This window comes from Amblyomma mixtum, chromosome 3, assembly GCF_055824585.1.
Source record: "Amblyomma mixtum isolate Tamu chromosome 3, ASM5582458v1, whole genome shotgun sequence".
NCBI classification, from domain to species: Eukaryota; Metazoa; Arthropoda; class Arachnida; order Ixodida; family Ixodidae; genus Amblyomma; species Amblyomma mixtum.
Window position 1 is genome coordinate 66,084,005 of NC_143014.1, and position 26,382 is coordinate 66,110,386.

The following is a 26,382-nucleotide window of genomic DNA, read 5'->3' on the forward strand; positions in this document are numbered from 1 at the left end:
GCATGCCCATACCATGTGGTATAAGCTAGCCACTTCACCGCAGGAGGCGAAATGCGGATGGTAAGGATTTGGAAACATTTAGCTGAATCTGACTGGGTTGATCAAGTATTTGATTGCAATTTCCCTAGGATAGCCCCTTACTCCCTGTGTAGATTTTTGTGCGGTTCGGAGTGCACTTTCCTTGCTAATCTCAAATGTTGAAGTAATTCCCTATAGCTTAATAACGGTTCAGAATAATTATGTTCCTGCGAATGTTGGTGGACCCGGGGTAACAGCCCGCGGGCAGCGGCGTGAGCGCCTTCGTTTCCAACATCCGCAGAGTGTCCTGGGATCTATTTGACTAAGGACTTATAGCCTGTGTCTTCTTTAGTTTTGAGTATTCTGCTTGCGTGTTTACCAATCTTTCCTCTGTTATAGTTTCGACATGCAGTCTGGGAGTCCGTAATAACACACGAGACCTTCCAGGAAACCACCGACAAAGTAATAGCCGCCTCTTCCGCCTGAGCGATTCCCTGGTATCGAATTGATGCCCCATTTCACTAATTTTTCTTGCGAATCCGTGCATGCTAGGGTTTATATCCCGTTGACCGGTCCTGCCGCGTCCGCGTAAACTTCCTCTTCCATCCCGCCCGATGTTCTCCTGATAACGTTCGCCCTAGCCTTTCTTCTTTCCTTTATGAAATTCCGGGTGCATATTTCTCGGAATGGGCTGCACTTCGATCTTGCTTCTATGCTGGTCTTTCAAGTCTTCTCTGTCCCCCGTAGACTAAATGCATGGGAGCCCTAGTCTATCCAGTACGTCCCTTCCTGTCCTGCTTCCTGATAGTCGTGTCCTCTGCGAAATCGAATGGAACTCAGTAATTTCGCCTACAGTACCTAGAGGCTCTTTATTTTTTCTGTCCGTTTGTTTTCCTTCAATTCGAATTGTGGCTGAATTGTTTTCTTCGGATTCGAAGCCAGTTATTTTTTCTTGCTGATGATCCTTTTTTTCTTATATGGGAGAGGAAGGTGCGGTGAGGTGTGCCAGTCTAGTTTCATGCGATGTCTTCTGATGTCATTTTCATCGGGTTATTTTTCACACTGATCGCTCACAAATTTCTATAGGGCCGAAAACGAAGAAACTCCTGTTATGTCAAGAGGCGTATGGAGCCAACAACGTATGGAGCCAGCGTCCAAGGGCAAAACAACAGCATCGCCATCATCAGGCGAGGTCGATCCTCCACATCTGAAGTGGCGATGGCGGGGAACACTTGTGCAAACCGTGCAAACCACGCCGTGTCAGGCGCGAGACGATGACCCCGCATCCCGTTTCGATCTCATGAAGTCAATGGAGCGTGCTTCGAAAGGCAACCAAAGCACCAGTCCGGCCATGTCGCAAGCTCTAGCAGTCGTAAGTAATTTTTTTAATATTTTAAAGAGGCTGTTTTACCTGTAAATACCATTACAGTATATTTACTAGCCTGTTGTGCTTTATGATCTGGCCGAAATATAACGTTAGACACAGCCAGACTGCGAGTGTACATGCGTCTCAAGTGGATTCTCAGCAGGCGGTCAAAAACCCGCCAAGAACTAGCCTTAAAGGGCCACGGACCACCCCAGCTCAGCAGACACTCTCTACCTCTCTTTCAGCGAGCCTCCTCTCCTTCCATTCCCTCCTCGAAATTCTTCTCTCCCGCTCCTCGTCGAGTAGGCTCGGCAAGGCAAAATCACCCCTTCCTTCTCCGACGTAAGCCGGAGGCGTGGTGTCTGTGGAGTGCGTCACGGGGCTACGTCATGGCCCCGCCTTCAATAGAATTCTTTTCTTGGTTTTTGCTGCTGGGGCTGAAACAGCGTCGTCGCATTTTCTCCGCACACTGAACGATCGAGAGGCGCGATCGGCTCGACCACCTAGACTTGTTAGCGAGCGCACCCTTTCATACATCTGTTTGTCATTCCCAGTTAGCGAGCCACCTTTTCATTTTTTTTTTTAGGCCTCCCCACCGTTTCACGAGCGGATGGGCGGAAGTCGTTTCTGTTCGAAACACACGGCGAAGTGCGGACCCGGCAACCGCCCGTTTGCTTTTCTTCATGTGTGTTTGTGTTCTGTGTGTTTGTGTCTTTTCTCCGCTCCGAAGCCCATGTCGTTCATTGGAGTCAGGGCGTACGCAAGATGCATGGAGGATAAGCGGTGTCTATGCGGAGCGCTCAAGTGGACGAGCGAGGGAAAGGCTCTGCTGCACTACTAATTAAAACCTTGTTTTGGGGGGCTCGCATAGAAGAAAAGAAACTGAGAAGGGAGCGCGCACGCAGAGCTTCTCGTGACGTGATCACGGCGGGGGGGGGAGGGGGGGGGCGAACCAACTCCCTCAGTTTTACTATTTTTTACTTTTTATGGCAAGGGTTCAAGGCTGTCGCCGCACGCTCCCTCCGCAGTTTTTTTTTTTTTCCTTCATGCGGGTTTGGAGGCATGAGCCAGAACAGAAGGCGCTGCGGAAAGCCTTGTGCAGACGACGCGACGCCAAGGCTACGCCCAACCTTCTCCCGTCAGTCAGAACGATGCACCAATGGAGTGCCTTTAGCGAAAGTAGCCACCCTTGACGTCAGCGGGGTGCAGAGTAGTGGGCGGGGCCCGTTTTTGAAGGAAGGAAAGAACGAACGGGCTTTGATTTGAATTTTCGCAGCTTTTCGGGGCGCGCATGGCTCTAGTATTTTGCAGAGGTTATCTTCGATGCCTCATCTATGCAGTGGGCTTGTTCTTCAAAAATGTCCGGACCCTGGTCAGTGGCCCTTTAAGGTTGCTCGAAAGCAGAGACGAACGAGTAGGAACTGGCTTTTTTTTTCCTTGTCGACTAGGTGGCCTGTTGATTTGAACCGATGGTTTTATCCTTATCTCAATGACGCCAACTGCAATGTGCCTTTAAGGACCGAGAGGCTAGATACGAGGATAATATAAACGCGCTAGTGAATGCAGCAAATAAATTAAACAACGTTCAAGTAACCCGTTCCACCGGTAATAACGTTGGCTGTTTATCACATGCTCACTGAGCCAGCACAATGCTCAGCAGTAGTCCCTTGGCACATCTCAAGATGATTTGTGTCAAATGCTCGAATCGCCCAAAATTGCTAAGTGCCTGTTTAGTTGCTGCCTCGTCACAAAAACCTTTAACCTTGAAGAGTGCGACCTTAATGTAAGGCTTTTTTTTTTTTAAGTGACTCGCATCGAACGGTCACATTTATTTTAAACGGTCACATTCATTTAAAAAAAAAATCCTTACAAACCGAGGGGGTGTGTAGGGAAACCACTGGATCCAGCCGGCCTGGAAATAGTGTAAACGGGGAAGTATGAAATGTTGTTATTAACGCGAAAGCATTATACGTTCCATTAACACAAAGTCCGTCCGCCGCCGTCTATGGCATGAAATTCGGATGATGCAGTACACCGGTGTATAGCAATGAATGATGAAACGTGCATGTACTATGACCTATGAAAGTCATGACTTATAGCCATTCTGCAACGAAGCATGACTCAACACATTACAAGTAACGTAAGGTAATGTGTACAGACTTTGTAGAAAGTATGCGTAGTCATAACGCATGACTCGGAACTTTTTAGTCATGACTTATAGCCATTCTGCAACGTAGCATGACTCAACACTTTACAAGTAACGTAAGGTAATGTGTATAGACTTTCTAGAAAGTATGCGTAGTCATAACGCATGACTCGGAACTTTTCTGTAAAACGCAGCATAACTCAGCACTTACAAGTAGCATAATGCAAAGTGTATAGAGTTTTACAAACACTATGCATAGTCATGACTCATTCTGCAATGTAACATGGCTTAGCGCTTTACAAGTAACGTAATGTAGGGTGTATAGAGTTTGTACATACGTTAAGCATAGTCATGCCTCGTAGTCGGTCATGACGCATGGTCATTATGCAATCTGGCATGACTCGCACTTTATTGCCTTCGCATTCTCACGTAAGCAGTTGTAAGCGTCTCTGCCGAATTATGCCATTTAAAGGCTACGGCCATGCATATAGAGCATAAGACTTCGTGGCCTCTTCGAGCCAGTCGGCTATAGTTTCCTGCGCTATTCACTCGTGAAGCATTTCTGTACAGTTTCGCCATGTACCGAGACGGCCTGCAGGGGAGAGCGAGGCGGATGCGTGTAGCTGCGCGCTGTGGTTTCTGGTTGCAGCGTCGCCGCAGCGTCTCGGTTTTTCCGGCGTAGTGGTTGCCGGCGACGCGAGCCGCAGTGCCAGCCTCAGTGCCCCGCCGAGAACAGGCCAGCGGCTCGTCCTGTGGCCGCGGCCGTGGCCATGAGCGCCGCTCTGCCGCTGCTGCTGCTGCTCGCCTGCCTCGCGTGGCCCCGGGCCCAGGGCGTCCTCGATGGTGCCACAGACGCCAACTTCTTCGGGTGAGTACCTCCTCTTTCTTCAACTGTCTCCGGGGCGCCATCCAAGCGATCGTATGTCATGGAACCGCAGAAGCCTTCGAGAAGCCTGAACGCAGTGGCAATCCTTTGCGGGTGTTACGTTAGTTAGGTTAGGAAGCGTTAGGAAATGATAAACGTACTTAAAAGCACCCGTAGCGAGGCTACTTTTGAAAAAAAAAAATTACCCAGGGTGTGGCTCCTACTCGCGACATCATTTATGAGAATTGGGCGTGTAAGCGGTTTGTTTTGTAACGGGAAAGCTTAGCCAGTAGAGCAAATTCTGCTTCAGAGGTATCTTGGAAAGCATTCGCGCTCTTACAGAACATACGTCACGGAAATGCTCGATTTTCCCGTCCTCTCGGTGGAAGTGGATCGACTGGAAGCTTTCCAGCAAAACGCCGACACCGAAACTTTCCAACGTGATTGCCGCCATATTGCTCGCTGGACTGCTTTTTTCACCTGGCGCTACTAACTGCTCCCTGGGCGTCACCTTATTGTTCACTAAGCTGCTACGCACCCGTCCCGCAGGCGTGGTGGATTGGCAGCGCCTGGTACGAAAATCAGTCCAACCAACAAAATGGCGGCAGTCAGGTTGGAAAGGCGTAGCCACACCCCGGCGACATTCCTGCCCAGCCGGGCGAGCATGTGCATTCGCCAACTCTGGAAGAAGGGTCATACCATCGAAATCCTCAGGGGTCATTACAGTTCAAAATTCGCTGTTTCTCGCGTGACATTTAACGATTTGCAAAGTCAGTGAAATATGAGGAGGACACAGTATTCCTTTATACGGCACCCTGCCATGCGCACTAGGAAAGCAATTTTAACTGAATTTTCCGGCGTAGTCAGAGCGAGCGCAAACGTCACTTCGCCGAGGGAATTGGTTAATTCAGCGATAGATTTAGGAGCAGTCCCGACTGCTTTCTTCGTGTCTTTATTGTTTGGTACTTTACTTTTGTTGTTGTTGTTCTGTCCCCGCAAGGGCGCCTGCAGTTTGTAAGCGTTTGGCATATTTACGCGCCGCGGATCAAACCATGTGGGTTAGGCACACTTAGTGACTCTAGACACACTAAACGACGCACCAAAACACGCCCTTGGTTATGCCTAGCTTAGCAATATCTGTTTGATGGCGTCCCTGGACACTAACCCTGCCGGGAGAAATCGGTCCCTGTATCAATATGCACACTTGTGCCTATCCCTTATCCATCTTTCCCTTACATTTTTTCACTCCCCATCTACGCTGTCTGATGGTTCTGGGACTATTCAAGGACTATAGTTTCAAGGACGCAGTGTTTGCTAGACAGCGATTACAACCGCTCGCACGCACACAAACACACAGAGTTCTATGATACTTTTTTGTATGTGACACGTTTTGTTTTACGTTCACGCTCGTGTGCAGGCACCACCTCCTCTCGGTGAGGATTGACAGCCTGTCACATCTGAAGACCCTACTCGACGTGAAGGATTCCCTCGACGTAAGAACCGAATGCTTGAACATTGCACTGCAGCAGTGTGGCTCGTATATTCAAGCACAAGTAGTTTTCGCTTGTCTTCGATCCACAACCGAGCCTCAACAATTTCTTTTTTTTTTTTTGTCTTGAAGACATCAAAGGAAATCATAATAGCAGAAAAGAGGAGCACTCGCCAAAAAAGAAAAAAGGAAAAACAATTGTTTTTCATTTTTTCTTTTGTGACGAGTGCTTCTCTTTTCTGCTATTATGTTCCCTCCTCGCCAGACGGTATTCCGTCAAACACTCGACTACATCAAAGGAAATCCCATTCACAGCTGCTAACAGCAAATCTAACGGAACCTTCGTGTTCTGGACTTCTCGAGCAGTAGGCCATTGTCGTCCCTAAAGAGTCATGAAAAAAAAAATGTTATGCAACTAGACGCTGAGACTACGAATGATAAGAAAGAAAACCTAGGATATTGCATAATCGTAATTAAGCTTCTACGATATGCGAAGCGTAAAGGTGTTAAATTTGCTTCTTGTGTTCGAAAAACTTCAGGTAGATTAAACAGTAGGTTTAATTCGATGCGGGTCCTGCCTTGCATCCAAGTACGTGTAAAGCGCTCGGTTTAGAATTAAGGTAAGGGGAAGATAGAAGCAGGTAAGCGGTAATTGTATGCTGTATTAAGGCGGAAGCCTTTAATGCCTCATCGTTGTAAGCAGGAGTTGTCGACAGAAATGTCGCGCTTTTCAATTGGTCGAAATGGTCGTAGCGTCACAGTGCGCGAATTTCAAATCGGGCCAATTTTATTTTGGCTAGTAACCATGCAACCAGTTAAAGGGATGATATAGTGATACTTCAAGTAAGTGTGACTGAGTTTAGTTAATTAGTTAATTAGCCTAATTTACCTGTCTAATCAGACCAGGAAAATAAATAAAAAATTACGAGGAACTTTAGCGGCTAAAGTGGTGAAAGGCGAAAGCCTTAGTGCTGCATTCTGCTACGCGATTGTTCACTTCACATTCTGTTGGTGCATTAATTAACTGCCAATTAATGACGCTTAATCTTTGCCTTTAGGAGTGGAACGCGACAGCGTGTTGTAGCGCTGCCAGGGAGTCCACGGAACGCCACCACCCGTTCTGCGCGATGCGTTGCCCTTTGAACGCAACGCTTTTTGAGGAAAGGAAATGGCGCTGTAATTCTCTGTCATCTCGGTGGACACCTGAACCGCACCGTACAGGAAGGGAGGAAGTGGAGTGAAAGAAGAAAGAGAAAGAGGGGCCGTAATGAAGAAAATGAAAATTGTATTTGGGGAAAGGAAATTGCGCAGTAACTGTCTCACATATTTCGGTGGACACCCGTCATAATTCGCGCGCAGTGACGTCACGACCATTTCGACCAATGTGAAACGCGGACAAATTTACTAACACGACTTGGTCACGACAGTATGAGCCATTAAAGGCTTTCGCCTTAAAACCGAGTAGCAAATTGGTCGAGTTGGGGAATCGAACCAGGGTCTCCTAAGTGCGAGACGAGCACGCTAACCATTCTGCCATGCCAGCTCGATGGTTTGGAATGAACAAAGGCGCGTCTAGTGAATACGGTGTCTTCGTTCACTCCCATCTTTCTCCCTTCCATTAAGGCGAGGTTAGGTGTCCACCGAGACATGCCTGACACATACATTTCCTTTCCTCAAAAAACCAATTTACCAACGAGCCGAGCGATGGCGTTCTGTGGACTCGCTGGCAGCGTTGCAAGACGCTGTCGCGTTCCACTTAGAGGCTAAGCTTAACATCTTAACCACACATCAGTGACACAAGCAGCAACACCGCACACTTAAGGCTTCCGCCTCACCGCACTTTAGGCCAACAAAGTGCCCCCCCCCCCCTCCCCTGAATTTTTCTTTGCCTGTTGCAGAACAGTGATTAGCAAGAAGTTGTGTGCGGTCCCAAAATGATGCGCACAAACTCACAGTTAGTTTCAGTTTATCGCAAAACTGCTTGTAATGCCAGTTTGACTCAAAACGCAGCTGGACTTTTGGAGCCACACCATCAGAGAGGGTCACACTGGACTGGTGAGAGTGCCTCCAGAAAGCATGAACGAAATTGTGGACGTCATGGAGTCGGCGGGCATAAAATACAACGTCAACTCGGACAATTTGCAAAGGTCAGCGACCGTCTTCGCGGAACACTTCATTTTGTCTGTTTGCTCATGTCTTCGAATGTTTTCGGCTCTTCGCTTTCATACATCTGGTTGCATCGAGCTGTTAATTCATCGGAAGGCGTACCTGCTGAATTTAACGGCAGGCTATGCAATTATCTTTTGTACGTGCAGTGGAGTAAACTGCTTGCGACAGGGCGCAGAAGGTCACCCCTGGTGAGACTATGAAATCAGCAGTTTTAACTACATCTAGGACAAACATAATCACATTTTTAAGGCAAAAGCCTTTGATGGCTCATCGTTGACCGCCCGTCCGTCCGCGAAAACTGTCACACTATAGCTGTCAATCATCCTGATGACGTCATCAGTGGTGTTATACGCCGTAACCAAAATCATTGAATTCGTCGTGGCATAGTATGTCTTAACCATTAATTAGTAATTAGTCATTAATTAGTATTTAGTCATTGGTTAGCAATTATTAATTAATTGGTCAATAGCCATTCAGAGGCAGTCAAATCGGCGCGAAAAGGCTTTCGCCTCGCGCACTTTAGATCGCTAAAGTGCCCCCTTAATTTTTGCGCACAGCTTTCCGAAGCTTCTCTGATGTTTCTTTTTTTTTTCTTAAGCGCCCGCTTTTTTTTATTGCAGTTTGTGAAAGCGCCTCGGTCCTCTGCCCTGTGGAATCTGTGAAAGTTCATACAAGCCGTATACGCATATAAGCAGGCTGCTTCTACACGAAGCACATTTACGTGACGGCTAGGTGGCAGTTGTGAAATGCATCTAGAAAATAAAAAAAAAAATTAACTGCTTACAGTACACCTAGATTGACACTAAAGCCTCTTGAGCGCCTTGCATATATTTAGAAAAATGCCACAGAAATATCAAGTCTTTGTCAAAAGTAAAGGGTCTACTGCGCGTGTGATCGCACGTGGCTGTGACGCCGTGCCGTACTTGCGGCGAAATTTCTGTACCACTCCTCACGCGCCAGAGCTCTACAGAGTGAAGACAGTTCAGCCCGTTGTGTAGAGCTTCGGAGCCAGGCATTTATTCCTCCGTGTTCGAAGCGTTGCCGTGCGGGCATTGCGACGCAACCCGACGCCATTTCCGATCACGCCATCTCCGGTCGATGCCCGCAGTGAATTCTTTACTCCTGTCAAGGACTGTGTATGGACAGACAGCTTGCTGACTTCTGTCTTATTAGCAGCTCAGTTACGCGGCGTTAAAAAATAGAAATGTCAAGCTCTCCGAAAAGAGAAAACTTGTCAGTCATCTTTCTCTGTTCGCCGTTCACCTTGTTGAGCGCAACTTGGCTTCTGTTTCGCAGCCTGATCAACGAAGAGAAGCGCCTCATCGCCCCAGACGATGCGAACCCTGCCGGCGAAGCGTCAACTGACCTCCTCGACTACTCGCGCTATTACAGCTACAGATCTGTGAGTCGAAACTGACGGCCGTACGTGACTTGCATGCGGATCCGCGGGCGGGGCTGCGTACATACGAAAAAGCAGATTTTATATCCTTGATGCGAAATACGACAGCTGTTGCATGAACTCGACTTCAATCCTTGAACTTGAAACCAAGCCGAATATACAGCGATGCCTGAGAGCTTCAGCTCTCATTAAGCCGCTGGGGAAACTTGCTGACAATCCCCGAGTTAGTTTCCATTCTTGGCTTGGCTTAGCGCAGAAAACGCCGAAAGACCAATGTGTGCGAGAAAACGGAAAGCACAAATAAGCGATCACTTCTGCGCAAAACTTTTCGAAACAATCCAACAAACCGTTTAAATTCGGACAGTTGTGGCTAGGCTTAACGTATCAGATTTCATGCGAAAGAAAGAACGTATGCAACTGGTATTCGTTGGTCGTAAGGGAGAATCATTATCTGTTGCACAGCCGTTCCAAACGTGCGTTGCAGAGCGTTTCAACCTCGTGTCAGTCCAGATCGCCGTTGATAGGTATTGTCGCTGTTCCCAGTTCAGATACCTCCGACCTCGATTCAGCTCTGTTCTTTTAATGACAACAAATTAATAATTTAAATACGTCTAGCTGCATCCACACATGTGATACCAAGGGCTTATCGAGAATAGGAACTATATACACGCTGTTCTTAGAGAATTTACTTTTTTCCCGATTTGTAAGTCTACATTGCGGCCAAATTAGTGGCAGGAACAATTTTCCGACAGTCATATGTGATTAGCGAAAAACGCGAATATAGGGTCCTCGCGAAAATGAGGTCTTTACTGTATGCTGTTTCGTTTTTGATCCGTTCAGCATCTGCAAAGATAGTCTGCTGAATTTATGGGATGCAGAAGAATCCTTTTGTTTTTCCACACGTGACTGCTTATTTCCGTTTCTCCGTTATTTTAAAACTCATGACTTCACGCTCTAGGTCACGAAAGCTCTGCTGGGATATGCAAAAGCCCACAGCTTTCTTGAAACTCAAGTTATCGGACAAACTCATGACGACAACGACATCATCTCCGTCAAGGTAGGTTTCTTCTGTGCTAATAGAGAGTATTGACTGCAATGAACATGAGAGAAGAATGCTTCATCATTATTCTCATCATGTTGATGAGAAGAATGATGTCTTCACTAGCGCTGCCCTTATTCCACAAATATTATCTTTTCTTGACACTTTTCTTCGCTGCTGACACTTCTTTTCTCACCTGAATTCAAAGCGCGTTTTCTATGTCTTTCTGTATTTTAAAGGGCAACTACGGGGGTTTTCAAGCATTTTGAGTTGATAGTGACACCCCCATTGCTTAGAGTATCTCTCTAACAAGCAACTTTTCCAAAAGGCCACCGCGGTGGCTCAGTGGTTATATATGGCGCTCGGCTGCTGTCCCGAAAGACGCGGGTTCGATCTCGGCTGCGGCGTTCGAATTTCGATGGAGGCGAAATTCTACAGGCCCGTGTACTGTGCGATGTCAGTGCACGTTAAAGAACCCCAGGTGGTCGAAATTTCCGAAGCCCTTTACCACGGCGTCCCTCATAGCCTGAGTCGCTTTGGGACGTTAAACCTCCATAAGCCATAAACCAAACTTTTTCAAATATTGAGGAGAACCATTTAAAACAATGAAAACAAACCGAAAATGAAACTCAATCCGCCGCTAGGGACGATCCTTCGCGTGACGCAGAAATTACGTCGCAAACATAGCCGCATATAACTTAAGTCGACAGTGAAGCTCCGCCAACATTCGGGACCGCCGCACAGAATTCCTCCAGGACAAGAAAGTAGTCCGTTGTTAAAACTTTTTTTATTACCTAAACAAGCCAATCGTGAGAAAAAAAAAACTAAGCTATAGAATTTTGATACCTCAAGCATTGGTCAAGCATTAAAAAGATGATTTCGTTTACTGTTGTTAGTAATACAGGACGCCGCGGACCGTAGCCAAGTGTTAACTGCTGTTTTTTTTTTTTAAGTTATAACCTACTATAGAAAAACAGTCGTTCGCGTGTTAAATGGCCGAGGTACAATTGAAATCAATGACTCCTTTCATAGAATGCTTGAGGCGGTCCAATACAAGCCTCAGGAATTTTCTTACTGAGGCAGGGAGCGGATATTGACGTGTAAGGAATGTTTGGGAGGTCGAAAACGCATTGCTGTTGGTAGAAACCATCTGACCTTAGTCCACGAACCCGATGAACTTTAAAGTCGATTCGTGTCGAAATAAAATACCGCGTGGCTCCAAAACTTGTTGGAAGTAATCAAGACCGAGAAAAAAACCCCGGAGTTGCTCTTTAAAGAAGTATACAGACACCAAATTTCGGTCGCATATTTTATTCTTTGTAATGATGCGCAAGTTATTACTATGTATGGACCACTACATGGTATTCGCCTAGGCCGCTAAATAATTTATAATCAAATTTCTTCTTTCACTTGTTTCAGTTTCAACAGCTGAGTGATGGCTATGACATCAAAGGTCCGTATAGGTCACGTGATTCATGAGGAAAACTGCGATATAATCACTACTTTGTCATTTTAAGTCGCTACAACGCTAAAGCCAGCCTGCCCGAAGAGCTGGAACACAACGAGTGAAGGAGCTGCGATTATATCGCAGTTTTTCTTATACTTCACGTGACGTATACATAGCTATCGTTCGGCTTTGGTACAGGTGAGAGAAGAAATTCGACTCCAAATTATTTAGCGGTCGAGGGCGATTACCACGAGGGGTGATCTATGAATACTAATGTCTTATGTGTCATTACAAAGAAGAAAAGTCACAACGAAAAACTGCGTGGCTATACTGCTTTAAACATATATAAACACCTATATAGCAACTTCCATTTTGGCAAAGTGCAGAGAAGAGGTTGTGCCGACCCCCTGCGATGCCATCATATGGTCCCTTCACAAGTATACCTGCAGGGGTTTGGACAGCACAGATTGTTTTTTTAACAGAAGGCTTACACGAAAGAAGACAAACAAAATTAAAGACGCACTGTTTTTCACGTGTGTTCGAAAAAATTTTTGTGTGTGCGTGTGTTTTACCTTATAGCGCTTTGGTCTTACAAATGTCGCATAGCTATCGTCTATAAGTTTCAGCATAATGGCATGCAGCAGCAGCCAAGATGGTACAGATTGGAACAGCATCATGTGTTAAGCCCGATGTTGCAGCTAAATTACGCCGTATTTCAACGGCTGGCTGTCAAAAGACGGACTATGATATCTGTCACCACTATTTAGCAAAAATGTTCAGCAAGTGTTAATGAGAGCGCGACCACAGCTTTCGCTGTGTGATATCAGTATATGAAATCTATGGCAAGATCACGTAGGCTGCTGTCTGTCGATCAAAACACATGTATTTTTGCCTGTACTCACTGATAGACAAGCATCTCGTGTGGCCTTTTATTTGCAGATAGCGAGCGAAGCCGACCTTCCCGTTATCGTGATCGACTGTGGTGTGCATGCCAGGGAGTGGGTCACTATCTCCGCCTGCATGTATATCATCAACGAGGTGAGTTCTTTCTAAGGTGAGAACGGGTGTACATATATGGCAGAGCGTTCCCGTTGAAGCGGGGTAGTGGCGGGTGCAACCAGGTTGAAAATATTTTTCCTCTTTAATTCCATTTCAAATCTTTTTCTTAACCTTAGCAAGTACTATCATATGGAATTTCCGCCTTTTCTGAGCGACACCTAGTGACATACGATGCCTGCCATCGGTAATAGGGTTTTATGGAAATACCACTAGAACAGTCTAGAACAGTGTATATATATATATATATATATATATATATATATATATATATATATATATACCGGGTGTCCCAGCTAAATGCAACCAAACTTTTAAAAAATGCGAAGTGCCCTAGTCCAGTGAAACCAACTTAGGGTTGTTCATAGTCGCGTGGCCTAGTCTTGACTATTTTTTCGCTCTTCAAAGTTAATTAATTAGTTAAGTTTAATTAGCTCACTTTTTAATTATTAACTTCAGGAAGAAAGTGTCAATGCAAAAGTCTTAGATCACCTCGAAAAACCGCTAGTAGTGCTCTTTCCGTCAAGTTATGATTTACGTAGCTTCATTTATTGGCCTTAAAAGAAAGTTGCCACGTGACCAGCTGCTTGCTCACTTCTCTGCCCCAACGTGCACCCAAAGTCTTATCGAGGAGAGGACTTCAGAAAAAATGGATTTTATTCTTTAAGGCGCGTCCTGGGATGTTGAAGTGCCACAGTTGTCATGTGGAAGCTTTTTCTTATTGTGCGAGTTATGGTTAAAGGCCGGTAAAAAAAACTATGTTACATAAATATTACTTTGCTCCAAATGTCTCAGTAAGCTGTTTCTCAAAGCGATCTACAACTTTTCCATTCACACTTTGTTCCTCAAGTCAATAATTAAAAAGTTAGTTAATTAAGCTGAACTAATTAGTCAACCTTGAAGAACGAAAAAAAATACTGCAGATTAGGTCACGCGGCTCTAAACAACCCTCATTTGGTTTCAGACGGCTAGGACACCTCGTTTTTTTTTTAAAGCCTGGTTACATTTAGCTGGGACACCTGGTATATACAACATTCAGCTATCATGAGTGTGACGGGACATACATGAGCATTCAGTGTTGGCCTCGAACGTCCTTGTGACCTCAGAGGGTTTTCCCCAGGAATTGAAATTGGGGGAGGCTCTAAAATTCTAAGGGGGGGGGGGGGGGGTATTGAGGGTAGAGGAGAAGCGGTAGTCATTTTTATTTATGTCATGATGTGTCGCGTAGAACTAGAAGCGTTTGTGACTCCGACTCACATGACAAAGATAACAAATCCCCCGTCCGTCACGTGAAAAAAAAATCGTTATGATTGAAGGGTGAAGGGGGTGGCTCCTGAAAAACAACGGGATAGCAAAGGCCCAGGACGCCACAAGCATCGACAAACTTGCTTCGCAGCTTGTCACCCGCCACCAGGAGCGAGCCACAGATGTGTCGGCCATCTTCAACTACGAGTGGAGAGTGATTCCGTGCCTCAACCCTGACGGATACGAGTTCTCCAGGAGATCGGTTTGTGATCTGCGTTTGTTGTCCACATGCTGGACGGGTTTCTTATTTTTTTTTTATCAGCCCGAGTATGAACAGTGTTGTGTACAGCACCCCCGATTTTAGCGCGACCGTCGACCGCGCGGCATGTCAGCGCCTTATAATGGCAATGAGCTTGGATATGGGCGTGAGTTCACGCAAGTTTGCGCAGGTATAACGCAAGGCTAACCCCACTTGCAGCCAACAACAAACTCGCCCTCAAGCTGCACAAAATTCTCCCCTGTTACAGCGTCGTCTGCTTAGCTGTTCCCTTCACGAGAGCACACGCTCCGCCACGCTACAGCTGTTTGCAAAAAACTAAAAAAAAAAGAATGGTGCGTAGGTGTAAAGAAAGACGCCTTTGGAAGATGCGCTACTTTCTTTTGTAACTCGTGGCGACTGAAGCACTGATTATAGATTTGATTCGTGGTCCCGTGATTGAGTTTCCACTTCGCAACGGGATACGGCAAATCAAAATGTTCACATTCCAGGCAATATAGCGCGAGTGCTGATCAATTTATTTTATTTGTTAATCTTCACTTCGTTTCGTATGCGCAGGCTCCGGCCATAGGAGAGAAAAAAACTTGGACGACGCTTAACCTACCCTTAAGAGTACAGTGCGATAACGTTAGAGATCCCAGAAGAGGCGAAATACGGGCTGGTTGGTACATGTTTGAAGAATTGCATAAAACAGTGCAACGGAAGACGAGACAATAGAAGGACAAACACCAGCGCTTCATACCACTACTGGCGCAGAGGTGCAGCGGTTAAGCGATGCGCCAGAGCCGCGGCAGGCGGCTGTTTAAAACACAGCCCTCGTTGGGGCTTGCGTGACCCAGGTTGCTCTTCCCGAGCTTGCGTAAAGCAATTTTTTTTTTTCACAGACAAGGCGACCTCTCGACCAATGAGATGATGCGCATTGACACGGTAGGCAGATGGAGATTGCTCTGAATTTATTTGAGTTAATTCCCACCTGCCATGGTGGGCAGCTGCCCCCTGCCCAGCGTGGTAGGTGAGCCGCCTGCTTTTTGGTGACACGGAACGACGAACACCAGCTTTTCTCGTCAACGGTACAAAGCGATTGATTGAAAAAACGTTTAATCTACTTTGCTTCGTCTACAGACGCTGCGATAAAGGAAAGGGGGACGTGCGTCACAGTGACGCATCTTAGTCATTCACGTGCTCTACTATAATCGGTGTGCCTTCGTGAAGGGAACAGCGCAGCGGGCGACGCTCCCGCTGCGCTACTTTGTGCGCTTGCGCGAGCTCTCGCCGATGAAGGCGCTGACAAGCCACGTGGTGGACGGTCGCGCGATATTAAAGGTATACGGAAGGCTGTGCGTTTCAGTGTAATATTTCACTGCTGTTCTTGGTTGAAAAAAAAAAAAAAGACCCTGTACATTCAGGATGCCCGTTTGAGATGTTTAACTTCTCGATTCTTCTGAATTAAAGCCCGCTGTGCGTTAGGCCTTCATATATTAACCGTCAGAATGTATGAAACTCCTCTAAAAATAGTTGTGCGAATATGAATATTAAATATTGTATAATGTTTAACGACAACTTCTTGAATGCTGGCCGCCGCGGTGGCTCAGTGGTTATGGCACGCGGGTGCTGACCCGAAAGACGCGCATTCTATCCCGGCCGCGGCGGTCGAATTTCGATGGAGGAGAAATGCTAGACACCCGTGTACTGTGCGATGTCGATGTCAGTGCATGTTAAAGAACCCCAGGTGGTCTAAATTATCCGGAGCCCTCCGCTACGGCGTCCCTCATAGCCTGAGTTGCTTTGGAACGTTAAACCCCAATAACCCAAACCATTTCTTTCACTGTTTGTTTGACTTCGATCAGAGCTGTGGCTTACTTCTTCCAACTAAAACTATGGACTCACTATCCAGTATTCGTGGCTCACATCGACTGGTGGCGCATTTTAACTGCGCTAGCGCGAAGTAGTAGTAGTAGTAGTAGTAGCAAGAACATCTTTATTCCCGCTCCTGTGGTAGGCTGTCCATCTGCCCACTGGGTTGTGAACAACCTGCCAGCTATACGGGATGTTTCCCTAAGTCTTTACACAATTTTTAAAAATAGGCTTTTTAAGGCGGAAGCCTTTAATGCCTCATCGTTGTAAGCAGGAGCTGTCGACAGAAATGTCACGCTTTTCAATTGGTCGAAACGGTCGTGACGTCACAGTGCGCGAATTTCAAACGGGGCCAATTGTACCTTGGCTACTAACCGTGCAACCAATTAAAGGGATCGTATAGTGATGCTCCAAGTAAGTTTGACTGAGTTTAGTTAATTGCTTACTTAACCAATCAGTCTAGTTAACCTTTCTAGTCAGACCAGATAAATAAATAAAACCGAGTAGGAAATTGGCCGAGCTTGGGAATTGAACCCCGGTCTCCGGAGTGCGAGCCGAGCACGCTACCACTCCGCCATGCCAGCTCGATGGTTTGGAATGAACAAAGGTGCGTCTAGTGAATACGGTGTCTTCGTTCACTCCCATCTTTTTCCCTTCCCGTTACGGCGAGGTTTAGGTGTCCAGCGAGATATCAGAGTCAGATACATTTCCTTTCCTCACAAACCAATTTACCGACGAGCAAGGCGTATTTGTCCGCCTTTCAGATTGGTCCAAATTGTCGTGACGTCACCGCGCGCGAATTTTGACGGGTGTCCACCGAAATATGTGAGGCAGTTACTGCGCAACTTCCTTTCCTTAAATACAATTTTCGACTAGTGTCTACTGAGATATGTGAAACAGTTACTGCGTAATTTCCTTTCTTCAAATACAATTTTCATTTTCTTCATTACGGCCCTTCTTTCTTCTTTCACTCACACTTCCTCCCTTCCTGTACGGTGCGGCTCGGGTGTCCACGGAGATGGCAGAGAATTACAGCCCCATTTCCTTTCCTCAAAAAGCGTTGCGTTCAAAGGGCAACGCATCGCGCCGAACGGGTAGTGGCGTTCCTTGGACTCCGTGGCAGCGCTACAACACGCTATCGCGTTCCACTCCTAAAGGCGAAGCTTAAGCGTCATTAATTGGCAGTTAATTAATGAACCAACAAAATGTACAGTGAACAATCGCGTAGCAGAATGCAGCACTCAGGCTTTCGCCTTTCACCACTTTAGCCGCTAAAGTTCCTCGTAATTTTTGAGCTAGAAGAGCGCTTTTTTCTGAATAACATTGACAGTGGTGTAGTACATCAGATAATACGTGCTAACTAGCAGGCTGGTTAACTAATAATGAATAGTTAACTTTTTAACTATTACTGTTAGGCTCCTTAATTACTGAGTGGCGCATCGCCCACCGTAAGTAATATCCATATCAGTTTTTAGATTTTCGAAAACGCGGTTACCCACGGCGCTGTGGCCCGACAAATGTTGGCAATTTCGACGAGTTACGTGCTCTGAAGAGGTTGCTTTGCCTGCAAGCTTCGCAAAAACGCATGCATTTTTGCACGATATGGGCAGAATATAGGCACATGCTTGATTCATATTTACTCGCGGTCAGCACTTTAATTATTTCCTTAATGTCTCGGTACAAAGCCGTGGTTCTTTCTTCCTGACCATTTATTACGCCTCTCGAAGTCACGTCGTTAACCTTTACAAAATCCTCTTATTTACGCAAGCGTCCACGTAGAGCAACGCGTTTAACAGCAGCATTAGAGCTCTGTAGACGCCCTGCGAACCCAGTCCACGGCTTCCCGACGACACGGTCTGCGTGCCTGGCTCCGGAGAAAAAATACGGCGGTGCGCGGCGACGAAATACAATACGATTCGCACCACGCTCAACACAAGAAAGTAAGGCACATAAAACGATGCCGCACGCTTCTGTCAGCTTCGAACTTCTCTATTCGTCGAAAGTGACGTCAGCGTTTCTCACCCTCGCTTTCCCACCAACGCCCGCACGCATCCATGCTCTCGGCATTACACGGCGCAATGCGCGTGCAAACACAGGGCGATCAGATGAACATGATGCCTGCTGAAGCGAGCAGCCGCGTGCTGGCTGGCTGGAGGTATTTGAAACCTTCGCCGCGTTTAGCTGCCCGCTTAGCAGCACGGTTTCTCAGACGCTGGCGCCGGTTAATGTGAAAACAAAGCTGGGAGAGACGGTGTCGAACCTCACAGCCTCTTTTGTCGCTATGCGTTCTCTGACATGGTTTGCTCTCACGCCCGTCGCAAATTCCGTTGCCTCTTGCGCTCGACTGAACTGTGTGCACAGATTTCAGCGCTAACGACATTTGCTTTCTTCGGCGCGCGAATATTGGCAGCATCTCTGGGCGGACTCTGGCCACTTTCGGCGTGGTTCTGAACACGAGAAACGCACTCCTGCTAATGGCAGCATACAAACTTGAATTTTTCAGATAAGCACTGGCAGGAAAAAAAAAAAGCAACAAGACAAGATGGACGCTTTAGCTGTGGGAGGGGGAGGTCTGTTGGCGGAGTGACACAACACCGTGACGTGGGGGGACGTGGTGTGTTTTTCTTGTGATGCCTGAATACAAAGCGAGCGCTGCGTAACGCCACCCGCGAGCCGCAACGCGTTAGCTCTATCGTCTCGGTTTCGATGCACTGCGATGAGCTCGGTGAGCTCTGCAAAAGCGCGCTGAAGATTTCGTAACGGCAGTCGTCCCGCTGTACGGGCGTCCGGTTTCTGCTGAAGACAAATCTTATCGAGCACTGCGTGACTGGAGGCGTTGGGCGCACGAGGAATAATCAACGGCGTCAGCGTCGCAGCTCTAGTCATTTGCAGTGTGGAGGCATAATTGCCGCTTCCGTCGAATCCCAAGCAGCCAGCGGCAGGACACAAACAATCGAGGTTACCGCGTGCCCGCCGCCCCCATCCCCCTTTCGCTATCGCTAAATTTGAACAGGGGACGGAGCAGCGATTTCGCAACAGATCATTTCTTTTAATCAATTCAAATGTTATTTTTTTAATATTTGGCATGTAAAATGCGTCATCCAGAGGGAATCGATAAATCTTACCCAGTTCGTTTGAGTGAGAATCCTTCAGCTGTCGAACCTCGCACATTTCCGAGTACTCTTCTACATGGTGACAACTCGGGGCAGCCTGTTCTCTTGCAAACACTTGACTTCGCAGTGGTCGAACCAACCAACTGTACACGTAAGTTATTGAGTGAGTGAGCCTGCCTAGAGGGTCTAAGAGCTCTGCTGTTGTGCAAGAAGCTATATTTCCTGCCGCGGTATTCGCACAGCTATTTTAGTTAGGTCTCAAAGCACAGAAACGGCCGTGCCGCTGGCATTTCGGAGCACTCCGAAGTACCGCGGATGTAGTCGAAATCAAAACGTAGCGACTATATCTCGACGGGTTCTAATCGCCCACGGTGCCGCTAGTCGTACACAACCGCTTCGATCTTCTTCTTCTTTGATGCTTCGATCGGGGCCCCTCCGCGAGCAATGAGTAAAAACAGGACGATGTTGGCGCCGTAAGCAAGCGCCGGACTCAAGCGCCTGACAGGGCGCCTCATATGCTGGCCTCGGGTAGCCATGCTGCCCGGCTCGACCCCGAGAGCCGCCACGGTCATTGTTGCATTTTGGGCTGCGAGGGCAACGATGCTATCGAGATTATGAGTACACGCCCACGGAATAAAAAAAAATAAGAACAGAGCAAGTAGTGGTATTTGCCTTATTTTATTTTTCCTTTTGCTTTTCAGAACAGGATGTGGAGAAAGAATCGCTCCGTCCAGTACAGCGTCAATGGCACGAAATGCTACGGTACCGACCTCAACCGGAATTTCGACGTGTCGTTTTGCAGTAAGTTTATGCCTCCGCCCGCTTTTTCCTTCAACTTGCGCCTTTCTCACGAAATGGAGGATGCATGCATATATCGGCATCGTTTTACAAATTTATGAACATTGTGACAGTTTGTTGCTACCGTTGTCACAAATCGTCTGCCATCATTACATTAATGATGTATTGGGGGTCCTTGGCAAGCGAAAGGAACAGGAAGGTTTTGTATCTTATGCGGTTTAAAGACATACTGCGGTGTACTAAAGGTATTTCACGCCACTGATAAACCTGTTTTCGAGCGACCGCACGGTGATTGGGCGATCTTATAGCAAGGAACTTTACGTTTACTTTCGTCAGGCTCAACTCTGTGCACCTACAGGATTACATTAATGGCCACATACTTTGCAGTGCATTCTTATTCCCTTCCATTCTTCTCTGAGACCATATATGTAACCAGCGCCAAAATAACCGAGCCTAGCATAGGTCCGTGATGAACCAGCTGCGGTAACCGCCGAAAACCTAGCAATCCCGCCTGAATATGACGTGAAAACTACTTCAGACGCATCACTGTGCAGTCTTTTTTTTTTTTTTGTACAGGTTGTTGCCCACCCTTACACATCGCCTCAGGGAGGCATGGCACAGCGTGCGCCGCTTAAGATGCCTCGTTCATTATGTGATGGTTTCGCTTCCTTTTTCTCTTACCTGCAAGTCATTTCTGAGGAGTTTTCACGACTGTGTCCGGCGCAGCGTGTTTGGAGAATGCGAGTAACCGTGCACTTCGTACGTGGGCAGAGGCGGCGCCCCTTTCTAAATGCATACAGCGGTTGTTTTGTATTTACCGGGTCGCCGCAAAGAAACGAAAATAAGGCTATGCCATGCTGTTCCACGCGGTCGTAAAGCTACAAAGTGAGCGCGAAAAGATTTCTTTTCAGCTTCTCTTCGCTGTCGTATGGCCGCGATCTAGTCGATGTCTGTGGTGACGGCGTGGCCACTGGGGCAGGCAGTCACCCTGGGCATCTGGTATGCGCATGAAGCCCGGTGGTTGCTGCGCGTGAGGTCTCCTCCTTCGTGGCGTACATGCAGGCACGGTCGAAGAGGCGGACCCCTGCAAGGAGACCTTCTGTGGCAAGGCGCCCTTCTCGGAGCCGGAGTCGCACGCCTTCCGGGAATACGTGACTGAATTCCGCGACAGGATAGCCTTCTACTTCAGCTTCCACGCCTTTGGAGACCTCTGGCTTATCCCGTACAGCTTCCGCACCGAGAGGCCGCCTGACTACGACGAACTGGTAGGCTTGCCCGCTATTGGCCGGCCTTGCTGGCGCGGCCTCAAGCGCGCGGTCGTCCCAGAAATGCATGAGCGCCAACCACTGCACCAATGTGCGCCTGTCTCTTCTAGCAATTCGGAGCGTTTTGTTTGCAATGACATGTATCGATGCCGCTCTGAAATGGTTGTCCAAAACTCGCTCAAGTCCTGTTTTCTTCTGTGCGTGTCTCATCTTCTTTGCCATGTAAACAGTGTGTTGTTCTCTACTACAAAAGGCTGTATTTTGTTGCGGTCCTCGTCACAATGGCCAGGGAAACCCTGCCTATGACAAATGTCTTGCTGTAGGTATCGGCTGTGACGTCACAGACGACGAAAACATTAGCTGGGATAAGAATAGCTATAAAAAAAATACGACCCCATGCGTTATTTAACTACGACTGAAAAGAACTTTGTACTCAGGTTTCTCCGGGCTGCCGCTCGGTAAAGGGACAGTCAGGGCGACTCCACTCAACCTTTGTTCTTGGTAGAAACCGAGTCTATGGCTCCTTCTGGTTATGCTGACGCTTGTCCGGCAACAAAGGATGCATTTGTTGCTCGGAGAATCGGATTTACAAATGTTCTCCCCACTCGATTCAAACTCGTCACGTCGAGACTAAAATGGACTCCGTGATCACCGTTATGAAGTGAACGGCGTGTAGCCTAGCCTCAGGGATCCGCGTGCGTTGTCTAGTTTCATGGCAGTTCGTCGCGAAAACGGCCGATGGCTGTGATGCCTTATTTAATTTTTGTTTGCCTTCTCCAGCTTACAAAAGTTCCGTTTTCAGTGAAACCGTCTTTGTCATTACAAGCCAGTATTGTGTCGATATAGGTCCACTTGAATTTGTCCTCAGTACAGTGGCGATTCGACCGCCACCTCCCCCCCCCCCCCCAAAAAAAAAAAAAAAAAAGCCTTTGCACATCTTCCCCGAACGTCTGTTTTCTGGCTCTCATTTGTAGGTTCACCGTGTTAGCCGCTGTCTTATCTCACACAATTTTACGTTCTATATGTTGGTAGTTATACGAGTACAATTTCGTAGTGATTGTCGAGGTATCGGGGTCCTGCCGGGCCCCACCGTTGTCTTGCCATGGCGCCGGCGGTGCCATTCACCTGCGGCGGCCCGCAACCTCGTCGGGGCGGCAAGGAGCCGTCCATTCATGTCTTTACCCCACCATGGGACACAGCGACGCCAGCGAGGGGATCATCCCTTTTGTTGGCTTGACAAGGAGCGCCGACCGCCTTGTCGGAGGGGGCCGAGGGCGGAATAAAGCCCCTTCGCCGAACTGAGTAATGAAGGCCGCTGACCCCGCTTCTGAAATGCCCGGGCAGGTGCTTTGACCTCCCTGGACACGTGTTTTCCCCTGGTATCGAAATTAATATTGCTCACGTAACCGTTAACATTCAAAGCATGAGTTATGGTATAATACCTATATCGTTCGCCATTTATTTTTCAGTAACAAAGCGCACAAAAATCGTTGTACAAATAGAATTTAAATAAAGAATATTTGTTTCTATTTCGTTTATTTTTCGGTATATGGAAGTTCGTCCCCCCCCCCCCCAGAATCAATCTCTAGGACCGTCACTGCCTCAGTGTCGCTATGGCCGTTTTAAAGTTTTAAGCCTTTAATGCCTCGTCGTCGAAAGAAGATTGTCAGCAGAAGCTTGTCAGCAGAGGTGTCACGCTTTTGACAGGTGTCCACGGAGATATGTGAGACAGTTAGCGCGTAATTTACTTTCCTCAAATACAATTTTCATTTTCTTCATTACGGCCCCTCTTTGTTATTTCACTCCCACTTCCTCCCTTTCTGTACGGTGCGGTTCAGGTGTCCACCGAGATGACAGAGAATTACTGCGCCATTTCCTTTCCTCGAAAGGCGTTGCGTTCAAAGGGCAAGGCATCGCGCCGAACGGGCGGTGGCATTCTGTGGACTCCCCGGTAGCGCTACAACACGCTGTCGCGTTCCACTCCTAAAGGCGAAGCTTAAGCGTCATGAATTAACATTTAATTAATATTAATCAGTAATTAGACATTGCAATTACTTAATAATTAGTCATTAATTATCTGCGCCGTCATCCAGTGGTGACGTCACCAGTTCCACAGTGGCAGTCAAAGTGGTACGGAAACGCTTTCGCCTCTACGCACTTTAGGCAGTCAAAGTGCCCCCTGAATTTTTTTTGTAAGCTGTGTATAACGCGTGTAAAAGACGAGCAGCGTATTGTGACAAAGTTATTTGCACATTGGATACGATTATATTGAGCAGTGCTAATAGCTTTGTGGGCATATTAATTTTGGTTCGGAGTTCTGACAGCCGTAAGCTGTATCTTCGCTTTCATTTGGATGCCCGTCCTGAAAGCTTCTTCCACCACGTATGCCTGCTTCCTCACTAGCAGCCGTACACTTTATGCCATCGTCCCCGCAGTGATTGAGGTTATTTACGGAATGAACAGATCTAATATTAGTTCGTGCTGCAACTTCAACAGGCGGTCCCTGAACGGGGCTTCTAAGTCATTCTCGTTTCTTGTAGCAGGGCAGTGTTCAGTCACGCAAGGAACGAATCAAAAGTCGTAAAAACACTATTTCTGAAGCTAGCGTGAGAATTCCAGCAATGCTGTAATGTGATAGGAGTCAGTAACATCGTGTTCACAATAACGGAGCCCTCGAAGCTATCGCTCTAATGACAGTCATACCAGAAAATTCAGCCTTCAGCGCAATATCCCGGAGTCTGAAAACATCTTGAATGCACGGTCAACTTGGTATGGCCAAATACGGCCACTGGAAAGAACTTCGAATGACACGAGGCAAAATTGCGTCATCCTATTTCCTTTTTGCCTTTACGCATTCCTTTGCAGATGGCGAGGGCAAATCGAGCAGTCGACGCAATACAACAGGTCAGCGGCACACGCTACAGAGCTGGATCCATTGCCTCTCTACTATGTGAGTAGCTCAAAGGCTGTGATCTCCTTGCTATCTTACTGTGGAATCTATGGAATCTGCTATGGAATCGAGATTATATAGCCATTACTGAGTGAGAGTGGTGAATAAGCTGAGTTTTGTAATGAATTAACGGGGCTGTGCACGTAATCTATGGCAGACACAATATAGAAGATTTAGTTGCAAAACTGAGTTTAGTTTAGTTTAGTTTAGTTTAGTTGCATTTAACGTTATCTGTTAATTTCAAAAATTAACATAACGATCTAATGCAACATGTAGCGTTATGCAACTTGCATAACAATTTTATAACAACATTCTCATGTTCGGTGCTACCTGGGTTTGACCGTCGCATTTTTTTTTGTTTTTTTTTCCGAGACTGCGGTGGCGCAGCAGCAGTGATTGGCGCCATCGAGCTTCTGAGATAATTTTCTAGACCCAGCCAGGGTAGCCAAAAGAACGCAAGATGCACCTGCGGATAACGACGAGTGCACACGCAAGCTGAATGCTGCCAGAGTCCACGCAGACATGCACTACAGCGTTCTTAGCTATCAGTGCACACTAGGGAACCCCAGGTGGTCCAAATTAAGCCGGAGCCGATGACTGAGGCGCATCTCCATAGACAAGCAGTGTAGCTGTTTTGGCACGTAAAAAACACACACACACACTGGGGAACTCCATCCTAGTTATTGTTGTGAGAAAAATTGTATTTCTTGGCTCCATGCGGCAGCAAAAGGTATTGATTGTTGAGAAAACTGGAGTTGAAAAAAAAACACACTTTTTTTTTCCGCAACCCGATTAAAACTCGCGATTTTGACGACGACGTCGGGAAAATTATGGACCCCGTGATTGCTGACTAGAAGTGGATGGAGGTGTGGTCTAACCTCAAAGATCCACTACCAAGAAGTACGTGACGTAATCTGTTTGATTTTGAAATAGGCCGGTGGCGGCGACACCTGTATATTTGTTTTTTTTTTTCGTCTATTTTTAGCGAAAATGCACGATCTTTAATATTAGAACGCAATAATCAGTCGATCTAGACCAACTCCAGTTTATCTGCATAGTAAGTACATTACATTTATCGCCTTTTGCCCCGCAATAAAAATTTTGTCTATATGTTCTGACAGATTTAACGGACGATAACGTGTTAACGCGAATTATGCACTTCGAAATTCTCAGCACCGCCGTCTTTTGACAACTTCATTTCAGAAAAAAAGAAAAAAAAGGTGAAGCCGTATACGTAAACGTGCTTCGATTCATTGCACCATAATGTTGGAAGATCCACCGTTAAAAAGAAAATAGAGATGATGCTTGAATTCTCCCTCGTCGACCTGGTTATATCGGGGCTAAACTGAGCCCCAAACCTTTCTGCCAGCTTTCAAAGCGCTTCAGTGGGGTCACACAACGCTCATTTGCTGCTTTCACGAACGCAGATATCGCTCCGGGTACTTCGATCGACTGGATGTATGTCAAGAAAGGTGTCCGAATGAGCTTCACCATAGAGGTTTCTTCGGAGAAGAACGGCTTTTTCTTGAACCAGAGCAACATCATGGAGGTCCCGAAGCAAGCATGGGTTGGCATGGTGGCTGCCATTCAGTAATAAAGCAGCAATAAAGCAGAAGAAGCGAACAACGAATTGTTTTGGCACATCGCCCCGACTGTACGCATCTGCTTACCGATACCACAAGCGATGCATGCTGCAGTGCATGCGGGCCCCACCTGATGATGCACTCCTGGTGTCGAAACCGGGGGGGGTCAGATACTTTTGACCCCAACTGTACGCTAGTGTTCAAGCGGTGTTGAACTGTCAACTGAGGAGCTATGTAGTGCAGCACAAGTACTGCGGCATGGCAGCGCTTCAGAGTCATGTTAAGGGTGGCGCACAAAAAAGG

At 47.0% G+C, this 26,382-nt stretch overlaps 1 protein-coding gene and 1 long non-coding RNA gene across 3 annotated transcripts in view; one reads left to right on the top strand and one right to left on the bottom strand.

The window, feature by feature from the left end:
- Positions 1-26,382, bottom strand: part of LOC149350480 (uncharacterized) — a 30,795-nt gene that overhangs the window by 1,701 nt on the left and 2,712 nt on the right. The window lies entirely within an intron of this gene.
- LOC149350481 (carboxypeptidase B-like) lies at positions 1,173-26,126 on the top strand. 2 transcript variants are annotated; one of them, XM_089576888.1, is made up of 12 exons: positions 1,173-1,390; positions 4,180-4,398; positions 5,813-5,888; positions 7,895-8,031; positions 9,350-9,455; positions 10,411-10,509; positions 12,878-12,976; positions 14,391-14,501; positions 20,185-20,284; positions 21,344-21,546; positions 24,412-24,496; positions 25,924-26,126. In XM_089576888.1, exons 2-12 carry the CDS (start codon positions 4,301-4,303, stop codon positions 26,088-26,090), a joined length of 1,281 nt encoding a protein of 426 aa, XP_089433014.1. In that variant the 5' UTR covers positions 1,173-1,390; positions 4,180-4,300; the 3' UTR covers positions 26,091-26,126. The 2 variants fall into 2 exon arrangements, with proteins under 2 accessions (XP_089433014.1, XP_089433013.1); XM_089576887.1 differs by lacking the exon at positions 1,173-1,390 and having other exon boundaries at positions 4,121-4,398.